The 12,835-nt window shown below is 35.9% G+C and overlaps 1 protein-coding gene across 5 annotated transcripts in view; it reads left to right on the top strand.

Moving 5' to 3' along the window:
- Positions 1-9,372, top strand: part of KLHL7 (kelch like family member 7) — a 70,870-nt gene extending 61,498 nt beyond the window's left edge. For 4 of the 5 annotated variants that reach the window (XM_025379858.1, XM_025379859.1, XM_025379860.1 and 1 more), the window contains 3 exons: positions 1,590-1,791; positions 6,553-6,650; positions 7,961-9,372. In XM_025379858.1, the coding sequence (XP_025235643.1) occupies positions 1,590-1,791; positions 6,553-6,650; positions 7,961-8,244 (584 nt within the window). In that variant the 3' untranslated portion in view covers positions 8,245-9,372. The remainder of the gene's footprint in view (positions 1-1,589; positions 1,792-6,552; positions 6,651-7,960) is intronic. The other variant, XM_025379861.1, reaches the window with a different exon arrangement.
- Positions 9,373-12,835: the final 3,463 nt, after the last annotated feature.

Here is a 12,835-nt window from a genome sequence, read left to right as displayed (position 1 = left end):
TTCAACTTATAGACTCTTTAAGAACTCATTACTGTATTCAGGCTTTTAAAATTTGTATTATTTTTGCTTTCTTTTTATTAGAAAAAATAATGCTCTTTTTCATTCGTTTTATTCTTTAAGTTTTTAATGACTGTAATGGTATTCATGCTTATGAGCAGAATGGGGTGTGGGTGTGGATATAAAAACCTTTCTTATTGAATCATGTGTTAGTGTCCAGTAGTGCTCTTTTTCTAAATGAATAATTTTTCTAAATGAATATTCTAGGTGCAGACTAGACACATAATAGCTTTTGTATGCTTTCATTTTCAAGTAATTTCTTCAGCATAAATAATGGGCTAATAAAGAAAACTACGAAGACCAAGTAAACAGTTATACTTTTGGTCTGCATACTTACGTTTTTACCCCCAACTATATGTCAAATGAATTTTAAAAAATCATTTCCTAATTGTAACCATTTTCTCTCTTTAAAAGCATTCTTCACGGACTGTTATAATGTAGAATATTTCAAATACAATAAATCCTAAAGATGATAGACAGTAACTGTTCTGTGGTACTGCAGATAACTTCATTTCTTCAGCCTTTGCTAAGTGCGTTTTTAGCTTAAATAGTAGTTTTTTTAATCTACTATATACTATATATTTTCCCATAGTGTCCACCCACTGAACCTACCAAAGCAGAAATGTTTAAAAAGTTAAAAATAAATTATTTTTGGTCATGACCATTGCTTCTTCTAGTTGTTATTTTCTGATCTTTACTTTTCACAGACCTTAGTTGCAATGGAGAATTATAAAGGTGGTGTTGTTTTTAAATCATTTGATATTAGCCCAGAATGGTGGGAGATGAGAAATAGTTTGGTAACTTCTAACATTTTTTGTCCTTGGGAAGGAAAAAAAAAAAAGCACTTAATCTTTAGTAGTATCATTTCTAAAATTTTTTTATTGAACTCCTGCAGTGTGTAGAAGTTTCAAAACATGATGAATGTATGTTTTGCCTTTAGGTTGTGTAATCAAAATACATCAGAAATATACATCAGTATTTTGAGAATATACTCAAGCAGGGACCAGTGTGATTTCAGGATATACCACACTGAGAATAGTTAGGAAGTATAGTTTTGTTAATGTTGCTATAGCTATTCCAGAATATTAAATAAGAATATGATCAGATAGTAATTTTCGTATTTTAAGATGTGGGTCTACCATCTGTAAGGAACTATTATGCTTTTCCACTTTATATAAACATTTGAAGTATGGATAATTCCCATCATGCATAACGGGGCTTGAAGACATATATAAGGCTTCGTATTTAATTTTTCTTTTGAAATCAAATTTCTTTTTCTAAAGTTTAATTACCAATTAATAAGTCTTTCCAACAGATCCTTTTAAGGATGTTTTCCAGGGTGTATACAAACAGGATTATTAGCGTTTTCTTAAACTATTCCTACACTTTGTTGTTGTTGTTGTTGATTGAGTATGAAAATGGCCCTATGACCCTAAATTCTTCCTTCCTTAACTAGTAAGATCGACAGTCAGTTCTCTCCAAACCCCCGCACACACTAAAGTTAAGTATGATGGGGCCTTTTTCTTTTACAGGAAACTCAGCTCTGTATTTATTTGAGTGCTATGATACGAGAACTGAAAGCTGGCACACAAAGCCCAGCATGCTGACCCAGCGATGCAGCCATGGGATGGTGGAAGCCAATGGCCTGATCTATGTTTGTGGTGGAAGTTTAGGAAACAATGTTTCTGGGAGAGTGCTTAATTCCTGTGAAGTTTATGATCCTGCCACAGAAACGTATGTACCTATTTAAAACTTATTTTACAGTTAATTGTATTCTATAAGCTCTGTAGGAGATGTCAAAAGACCAGAGGAACCCAACAGAAGAATTTTGTCCTTGAGTGACGAGTGTATATAAACTTTTAAGTGTGCTAGGAAATGTAGAGGAGGAGGGGGAAATTTATGATCAGCAATAAATTTGTCCTTAATTAGAAATAGATTTGTCCTTAAACAGAAATATTAGACACTGGCTCATGACATTAATAAATCATGCCTCCCTAGTTCTTTTTAGGTGGTAACTTCCTAAGTATGTTTAGATTCATGTTTATTAAATAAAATTATTCTTAAATCAACTGCTTTTAAAAAGGCAAAGTGTGTCAAAAAGGTAAAGTGCTAAAGAAATAACTGGTTAGCCAGTTTTTCTGACCTTGTAGTTAATGATGGAACACATTCAATGTGGCCAAAGGAAATGTGCTAATCATTGAATAATGGAGAGGGGACAAGGGCAGGGGTTGTGAGTAGTGACATTAAAGCTGATGAGAACATAAAACAGATGATACCCTAGTTGTACCTTTTATGGAAACATCCAAAGAGCTTTGATAAGAAAAGTCACTTGATCATATGGCTGAATTGCCCATTGTTCTTCCCTTACTAGAACAAGTTACTGGGTAAATATGTTCACTAAAATGTTGTGCCAGAGTTGCATCAAAACTCTGGTGCTTGAAGTTTTATATTTAGGAAATATTGCCAAACTACAAAACATGGAAGTCTTCAACTCCAGCTACTGCTTTTTTAATAATTAAGAAATAAGAGACCAGGCACGGTGGCTCATGCCTGTAATCCCAGCACTTTGGGAGGCTGAGGCAGGCAGATCACTTGAGGTCAGGAGTATGAGATCAGTCTGGCCAACACGGCAAAACCCCGTCTCTACTAAAAATACAAAAACTAGCTGGGTGTTGTGGCACATGCCTGTAATCCACTACTTGGGAGGCTGAAGCAGGAAAATTGCTTGAACCCGGGAGGCAGAGGTTGCAGTGAGCCAAGATCGTGCCACTGCACTCCAGCCTGGGTGACAGAGCAAGACTCCATCTCAAAAAAAAAAAAAAAAAAATTAAGAAATAAGAGTTTAATTATAAAATATGATTAATTATGTGCATTTATCTATTTATGATTCCCACCTATTTTTAAAAGATTTAAGGAAGCATAATCAATAACTTCTTTCCAATGCAAATAATAGAAAAGCAACTTGTCTTGAAATTTGTCTTTTGTTAAAGATGTTTACCAACTTTGCTCCCTTTCATGTGAACCTCTACCTTACTTCCCATAAACCCTAGATTCAAAAAGTATAACAGCATACTAGTTGGAAAACGGATTCATTCTGCTGTCTAATTATTTTTTATTTCTAAAAAACTCTTAGAAGCCATAACCATAAAAACTCCAGGTTTCTAATTTTTTGCATCTTTATTCAGGCACTATCAATGTAAATTAGTATTGATTTTTTACTTACTTTTGTTCAAAGTAAAAATATAAAGAAGTTCTGCAGCTTCTGCATTTTTTAAAACTAGGTGAATATTCAGTTTCAGGAATATTTAAAAACTTACAAGACCTAGCATTTCTTTCATTTTACATATATTGAGCTTAAATTTCAATTCTCTGTGTTCCCTTCAATGCCTTTAAATTTTCACAAATGAAAAGCTAGTATGAATATAATTATCCAACTCTCAAAGTAAATGTTATATTATTTCCTTTTAAAAATGTTACCTAGTCCAGGTGTGGTGGTTCACACCTGTAATCCCAGCACTTTGGGAGGCCGAGGCTGGTGGATGAGGTCAGGAGTTCAAGACCAGCCTGACCAACATGGTGAAACTCTGTCTGTACTAAAAATACCAAAAAAAATTAGCCAGGCATGGTGGCGCGTGCCTGTAATCCCAGCTATTCAGGAGGCTGAGGCAGGAGAATCATTTGAACCCGGGAGGTAGAAGTTGTAGTGAGCTGAGATCACACCATTGCACTCCAGCCTGGGCAACAAGAGTGAAACTCCGTCTCAAAAAAAAAAAAAGTTAGCCAGCCAAGTTATTTTTTATAAGAATTTCTTCCCAATTTTGACATTTTAAGTGTTTTATAATTAGAGTGTGTTTAATTGGAAGTTGAAAAACTAAGCCTATGGACCATAGAAATACAAATAACACATGTTGTCACTCATGTGGGAGCTAAAAACGTTAATCTCATGGAGGTAGAGGGTAGAATGATGGTTACCAGAGGTTGGTTAACAAGTATAGAAATACAGTTAGATAGGATAAATTCTAATATTCAGTAGTACAGTAGGGAGACTATAGTTAACAATAATTTATTGTATATTTCAAAATAGCTAGAGAAGAACTGGAATGTTCCCAAGACAAAGAAAAGATATTCCTCAGCAGCCACATGGGAGGCCTTGGTTCCTTCCCTAGCCCAAAAAGAAACAAAAAGGAAAGATAAATGTTTGCGATGATGGATAATGCAGTTACTCTGACTTGATCATTACACATTGTATACATGTGTCAAAATATCACAGGTACCATAAAAATATGTACATGTATTATGTGTCACATTTTTAAAATCGATTTTGAAAAAGATGGAGAGGAGCAGAAGCTCATAATAAAGTAACAAACTGAAGAAAGAAATTATGCCTGTGGAAACAATGTGACACAGTTTGAGCCGTTAGAATTTTAAGAAACGCTTGCTTTTTTTTTTTTTTTTTGAGACAGAGTCTGGCTCTGTCACCACGCTAGAATGCAGAGGCATGATCTCGGCTCACTGCAACCTGTACCTCCCAGGTTCAAGCGATTCTCCTGCCTCAGCCTCCTGGGTAGCTGGGATTACAGGTGCACGCCACCACACCGGCTAATTTTTGTATTTTTAGTAGAGACGGGGTTTCACCATGTTGGCCAGAATGGCCTCGATCTCTTAACCTCATGATCCGCCTGCCTCGGCCTCCCAAAGTGCTGGGATTACAGGCGAAGAAATGTTTCTAAACATTAAACTTAAGATTGCAGATAGCAGGGACCTAGTTCCTCCTCCGCATGTGAATTATAGGAGGAAGGGGAATTTGCGAAACTTTTTTCTAAACCTTCAGGAGATTTAGATATACATTAAAAACATGCTCTCTTTTTATATCATTAACATAGTATATGGAGAAGAAAGTGATATGTAAATGGAATTTTTCCAAGTCAAATACTACGTTTAATGCATGATGATAGCTCAGTCTATAAATCTCACTGCGTGCAGGGCAGTAAAGACCTAGTTTTTACTGCTCTCCCACTTCCGAGCTGTATGCCGGTCATTTCACCTGGATGAGGGTGTGTTTTTCCTAAAAACAGGAGCCATGCTGTCCACCTCACCTTAACAGAGTACTTGGAAAATGAGAGAGGTGACTGTCAAACCATTTTTAAAACAATACATACATGTAAGACAAAAGAACTGTTAATATTTCAGAGTTAATCATGGTGCCCTAATTACGTTTTATAAAGTTAAATTCATCAAATTGTTTTGTTTGTTTGTTTGTTTGTTTTTTGAGACGGAGTCTCGCTCTGTCGCCCAGGCTGGAGTGCAGTGGGGCGATCTCGGCTCACTGCAAGCTCCACCTCCCGGGTTCACGCCATTCTCCTGCCTCAGCCTCCCGAGAAGCTGGAACTACAGGCGCCTGCCACCTTGCCCGGCTAATTTTTTGTATTTTTAGTAGAGGCGGGGTTTCACCGTGTTAACCAGGATGGTCTCGGATCTTCTGACCTCGTGATCCACCCGCCTCGGCCCCCCAAAAGTGCTGGGATTACAGGTGTGAACCACCGCGCCTGGCCGGCCATCAAATTGTTTTAAAGAAGAAATATAAACAATAATTATAGAGAGTTACACTTATGCCAAGTTTCCCTTTTGTTGTTGTTACTGTTGTTTGGAGTCTTTTGGTTTAAGTTAGCTGCTAAAAGCACAAGCCTATGTGCCAGTACCACCTTCACAATCACAAATGTCAGACTTGGGAGTGTATGCAGAAGAAGGTTTTAAATATCAGAAAAAAAATAACTAAACTCTATTGTCTGTGTGTATATGTATAATGCTGCTACTTGTGAATTAATATCCTTTAACTCTTGTGTCCACATTTATATTCTCAGCTTCATTATTTATAATAGTGGCTGTGAACAGAGCACCATGAGTTACTAAACTTGACAGAATGATAGTACCTTTTTGTTACCAGAGCAGCATAGACTTCTTAATGTAGATTTAAAGATGGACATGTGAATAGTAACAGATATTATTAATTTCCTGATTGCCTGAGGCCCATTATAAGTTTGTGTTTTACTTACACATGTATAAATAATAATTAAAGCTACGTGTGATAGAACTAGTTCATATTTCCTGCCAGCAGAGGTGTGAAGAAAGAAAAAAGAATTATTTCTTTATCTTCTAAGTATCTTCCTCTTCTTTTTTGTTCCCATATTACAAGTTTTTATGAACCTCAGGAAATGGATTTCCTCTAAAAATGTGTTTTTTAATAGTCAGATATCCTCATTTTCTTATATCCTATCAGAATTGAAAGGAATAAAATCCCTGTTTACCCCATGTATTAGTAAATTACCCATAATCATTGTTAAACTTTTGTTTTCTACCCTTCTAGACATTTTGTGTGTATATGTACACATATGTGAGTAGTAAATAAGCACTTAATTAGAATAATAGACCTTTCTTATTAGTATGAGTTCTTTTACTTCCTGTAAACAAGCACACTAAAATCTTTAATTTTTTCAGATGGACTGAGCTGTGTCCAATGATTGAAGCCAGGAAGAATCATGGGCTGGTATTTGTAAAAGACAAGATATTTGCTGTGGGTGGTCAGAATGGTTTAGGTATGTGATGTTAATTCACTGTTCCACTTTCCTGATGAGTTTGCTGATACTTCCTTAAATTATTGAAGCATTTTTTTAAAATCTAGATAGCATTTGCCATGCATATTATTATATCTATTTTTATAGTTTCTGGGAATTAACATACTTGATAAAATATCGCAAGATGTTAAACATTCTTGTTTATGAAATGTCGCAGTGGTCACCAGTCATTGTGACAATTTTAGATGGCTGCTATACATTTCCAGATACCTCCTGGGGAATGATGTCACACCAGCTTAAGAACTATTGAGCAGCAATAGAAATATGTGAACCTTAAAAAACCTTTAAAAACTTTTTAAATACAAGTTTTAAGGCTTGTATCCAGGGCCTAAATGGTAAAGTTTCCTAAATATTTTTAAACATTGCATGAAAATATCAATATTGTAATTTTTTATTTTATTTTATTATTATTATTTTTTTTTGAGACGGAGTCTCGCTCTGTCGCCCAGGCTGGAGTGCAGTGGCGCCATCTCCGCTCACTACAAGCTCCGCTGCCTCCTGGATTCATGCCATTCTCCTGCCTCAGCCTCCCTAGAAGCTGGGACTACAGGTGCCCGCCACCACGCCTGGCTAATTTTTTTTGTATTCTTAGTAGAGACGGGGTTTCACCATGTTGGCCAGGATGGTCTCCATCTCCTGACCTCGTGATCTGCCCGCCTCGGCCTCCCAAAGTGTTGGGATTACAGGCGTGAGCCACCGCACGCGGCCCAATATTGTAATTTTTAAATGACTAAATTTGGCATTTTATATTCGTAAATGATGTACTAAAGAATCTTAAATAATTTTATTAAATGAAAGGGAGTCGGAACTGAATCTAGACACAAGCTTCATTTTAGTCAGTACATTAAAGCATTACTTAAATGTAACAACGTCTTTTCCTTCTTGTGTCCCCGCCCATTGCTATTTTCCATAAAGTGCTAAAAGATAAGAGGGAAAAGAAGGACATTTGAATAATTATAGTCAAAGTTAATCAGAGGAGAAATCACTGATCTGTTTATTTTGCATTTTTCCAGAATAGATAGAATATGTTTAATTTTGTAGAAAAAAAATCAATATTTAAAAAGAAATATTAAATTTCTATTGTGTTAAAATAAGAGTAAGAATTTAGGTGGTGGCTATGTGGACATTCATTGTAAAATTATTACAGTTTTTCTGTGTGTTTGAAAATTTTCACAATAAAATATTGGAAAAATACAAAAAGTTATTACTTTAAGAAACCTTAGAATTTTTCATACAGTTTTTCATGTTGTTCATGTTTTATTCTTTTAAAGGTGGTCTGGACAATGTGGAATATTACGATATTAAGTTGAACGAATGGAAGATGGTCTCACCAATGCCATGGAAGGGTGTAACAGTGAAGTGCGCAGCAGTTGGCTCTATAGTTTATGTCTTGGCTGGTTTTCAGGGTGTTGGTCGATTGGGACACATTCTCGAATATAATACTGAAACAGACAAATGGGTTGCCAACTCCAAAGTTCGTGCTTTTCCAGTCACAAGTTGTTTAATTTGTGTTGTCGATACTTGTGGAGCAAATGAAGAGACCCTTGAAACATGAAAAATGAGTGGACTTCAGAATCATCAGAGACTCAAAAATATAGCCACCAGTGCTTTGTTCCAAGAGTTTGGTGACAAAGTTTTGGTTTGGTGTTTTGGTAAAGAAAGTTTCAAGTGAAATGAGGTTCCTATTAAATAGATGTTTCTTTTATATGGATTTCCTTAATTCAAAGATCATATTTTAGCTGGCCACAAAACCAAGAACATATCTAGCAAGAAAACTTGAAAAAGTATAAGCATTTGTTAAAAATATGAATTTCTTGAATGAATTTCACATTTGTAACTATGATTTTGGCAGAATGGAAGATTGGTTCATCAGTGAAGCGCAGTATCTTAGCTCTAGATTCTGTTTTCATGCATCACAGAAGTGCTACGTGGTTAGGTCTGTTTGTGCTCAGTCAAGAACTAAGAAATAGTATGAATTGTAAGTCAAGATGGGCAACTCAGATGGAGCAGCTTAGTCTCACATAGTTTGCTTGTCTTTATTTATTTTTCTAGTGCCAAATTTTTCCATTTTTAAAGTAAGCCAGAGTGAGTCAAGGCATATACACACTTTCTCACAAAACTTCCTAAACAGATTTGGGGGTTTAATGTGTCCAACTCCTCATGAAATATATTCAATCCACTTAAATATATTCCATATTTTTAACACAAAATGTAAAGCTTAGCACCAATCATTAATTTATGTCTCTGTTTTATCCAGTGGTTAAAAAAGGATTCTGCCTCTTTAGTCCTCACTGTTAAATAAAATCCAATCATAATAAGTGATTAACTAGCAAAAGGTAAAGCTATTCATAGCAAATTTCTAGATCATTAGAAAAGCACTGGTAGTTGTACCACAATATCAGTGTTGACTTTGAACTTCTTTAAAGAGATCATGAATTATTTTCCCTTAGCCAAAACATGAGATATTTAACCTAGTTGTCTCTAAAAGTTTTGTAATCATGAGTTATATATATGTCATCTCCTATTCATTGCTTTTATGTGATCAATAAATCTTTTACAAACCCAACTACTCATTTCTTTTCTAGTAATACTTTGCCTTTTTCACTGTGTATGGAATGAACCATGTAAAGCTGTCACCATCAATGTTTTTATCTGATAATATTAAATATTTTTTAACTTAAAATAGGCCACTCAATTTATTCGTTCTTCAAGTATGTTAGGTAATGGCTGTTTTTAGAATTTGTGAAGCAGTGTCTCTTAATTTTCAGTTTTCTTTATACAGAGGTTATAATAGTCAAACCCTAAAAATGTTTAAATCAAAAAGGAATTAGGAAGAACATAATGATAGCTATATTTCTATTTGTGTAGGGTTTTTTAATGTACAGAACAGCTTTATTGAGATATAATTCACATACCATACAGTTCACCATTTAAAGTATACTATTCAGGCCAGGCACAGTGGCTCACGCCTGTAATCCCAGCACTTTCGGAGGCCAAGGCAGGTAGATCATTTGAGGTCAGGAGTTCAAGACCAGCCTGGCCAACATGATGAGACCCCGTCTCTACTAAAAATACAAAAATTAGCCAGGTATGGTGGTACGCACCTGTAGTCCCAGCTACTCAGGAGGCTGAGGCAGGAGAATTGCTCGAACCTGGGAGGCAGAGGTTGCAGTGAGCTGAGATTGTGCCACTTGATTCCAGCCTGGGCAACAGAGCAAGACTCCTTCTCAAAAGAAGAAAAAAGCAAAATACAAACATAAAAAGGAAAATATAGGGCCCCCAATCCAGTATGACCTTACTTTAATTACACCTGTAAAGACCCCATTTCCAAACGAGGTCACATTCTGAGTTTCTGGATAGACATGAATTTGGGGAGACGCTGTTCAACACAGAAAACCTCCCAAATACCATAGCCCTAGGCAACCACTAATCTACTTTCTGTCTCTAGATTTTATTATTCTGAACATTTTTAGTAGGGTTTTCAATTTTGCACTCTATTGAAAAATGTGGCTAGTTTAATTTTTTTGAGGATGAAATATTCATTTATTATATTACAATATAGCTATATAATTTGACAATCTCCTATGTAGAATATACAGTACCTGTTTGAGATATTTTAAGTACACTAGCATTTCCTTTTAGGCTGTGTCAATTGACTAGAACACACTAGTAAATACATACACAGGTTTGATGTGGATTATAATGAAGTAGTTTTTTTCCTTAGTAATCTGTATCATAATTCCTAATTAGTGTCTTTTTCTGCCTTGGAAATTTCTACAGAATTGTCAATATCAAGATAGTGGGTAAAAGTACACCCACCATACTGACAAGCACATTTTCTATTTTGTTCCCCAAAACTTCCTGTCCTGTAAAGTGCTCTGCTTGCTTTTTAGTAGACATTTGATAAGTTAATGTTATATCCTTTGCAGTGATACTATTTTGATGACAAAGTAATTCAGTTTATGCTTTCAAAAATCACAATTTGGACAGAAAAGTTTAGCATCTTAAAAAAATTGTTGCTATTAAAAAAAAAAAAAAAAAACATACACTTGTGACTTTGTGGCCTAGCTGGCAAAAACTCGACATATTGTCCCATGAAAATTTTGAGTCATGAATTATTTTGACATGACAGTATTACTAACAAAATCAAAATCAGCCATTTAATAAACAATTATTCCACCAAGCAGTCTATATTCCTTTTGCCATATATACTGTTAACAGCAAAAATTTTGGATTTGCTGCATATGCACGGGTAAAGGAGGTATTCAGAGGAAATTTTGCTTTCTAAGGTTATACCAAAGACTTGAGAAAATCCAATTTACTCCCACATGGCACCAAACCAGCTCTCACTGAGAGTCATTATTTGGACTCTTAAGTCCAAATAATTTGTCCTTTTAATGAAAGGACATTTTACAGGTGGCACCATTCAGCATTTGATAAATCCTTCCTTTAAATCTCCTCCCGGCCGGGCGTGGTGGCTCAAGCCTGTAATCCCAGCACTTTGGGAGGCCGAGACGGGCAGATCACGAGGTCAGGAGATCGAGACCATCCTGGCTAACATGGTGAAACCGCGTCTCTACTAAAAAATACAAAAAACTAGCCGGGCGCGGTGGCGGGCGCCTGTAGCCCCAGCTACTCCGGAGCCTGAGGCAGGAGAATGGCATGAACCCGGGAGGCGGAGCTTGCAGTGAGCTGAGATCCCGCCACTGCACTCCAGCCTGGGCAACAGAGCAAGACTCCGTCTCAAAAAAAAAGAAAAAAAAAAATCCTCCTCCCTCTTTACAGTTGCCTCAAAAGACTTTAAAAAGCTTGAATCCACTTTTATCTTCCTAACCTTCCTCCTTCCCAAGATGATTCACACTACTTTAGAAAAAATTAAAATTAAAAAAAAAAAAAAAAGAAGTCTGTGCTGGGAAATTGTTTGAAATGTTGCCCTTATTAACTAGAAATCTTTTTACTCTCCAGAGCTTTACGCCCTCTCTCATAACAGATTTAAAATGAGGTTCAAGATCTAGTTTGAATCTTACAGAAATTCCCTCAAACATTATCTTCTAACCCTCTTTAATTTGTTCCCACTATCTATGTTTTCCAAGAGTACTTTATTTCTATAGTTGTTCTTTTGTACAGTATGCCATTCTTGTTTCATGTTATCCTCTCTGGTGATGTTTTAGTTTCTTTAACTTTTAAAATATTTTGGTGTTTTTGTTTTCTCGAACTTCTTTTTCTGTTTCTTTGCTTTGCTCTTTCCTATTGGCATCTGCCTTCAAATGTCTAGTCCCTGACTGTGCATTTGTATTTATAATGAGACATTTGAAAATTGATAATTCAGGGGTACAAGGGTGAGCTTAATCAGTGAACTTCATTATATGATGAGGAGACGGCCAACTATTTTTGTTGCTGGTCCATAAGAGATACATATTTTTCTGGGCTGTTTGACTCACCATTCAATAAGTATAAGCCCTCTCTGTACCTTATGTCCTAGAATCTGAAGTGTCTCTTGTTCCCTTTTACTGGGGGAGGAATCCCATCTCCTATCAAGTTGAGACAGTTTCATCATCCAATTGGAAGGGGAGGCAGCAGTATTTTTACTCTGCCATCTTGAAGAAATCAGAAGTTTCCTTCCTGTAACCTCACTCTCCTGATTTCCACCTATACCCATCACCAAACTGATCACTACCAAGTTCTGCAAGCCCTAGGCTCTCATTGTCTCACATACACTCCACCTAGACAGTCTCAACCAGCATTCTGACCTTGCCCCTCTCTACCCTCACCAAGCACTGGGGTTACCCTCACTTAAGTTTCAGCCACCACTGGTATTATTTTAGGTATCTGATCCCAGCAGAGTCCTTATACATGCTGACATTTGCAGGAATGAGAAGTCAGTGGCTACAAAGCAATATTGGTTAACACAAGGAGATAATAAAATACATATATTAAGGTTAATGAAAGCCAAGTTTCTTGTTATCAATGGAGTTAAAAATAGAGGAAAATAAAATGAATCATGTGATTTTGGATTGAAATTGGAGATTATCAGTGTGAACTCAAGTTTTTTCTTTTTTTTCATAGTCTTTGATATAGAAGACATAATAGTTTTAATATATAAAATATAGAAATGTTTGATGTAAATGTTTGTGTTTGTTTATACT

This window comes from Theropithecus gelada, chromosome 3 (assembly GCF_003255815.1).
Source record: "Theropithecus gelada isolate Dixy chromosome 3, Tgel_1.0, whole genome shotgun sequence".
Taxonomy (NCBI): Eukaryota; Metazoa; Chordata; class Mammalia; order Primates; family Cercopithecidae; genus Theropithecus; species Theropithecus gelada.
Note: the sequence above shows the minus strand (reverse complement) of the source record. Positions and strands in the feature narration are given on the sequence as shown.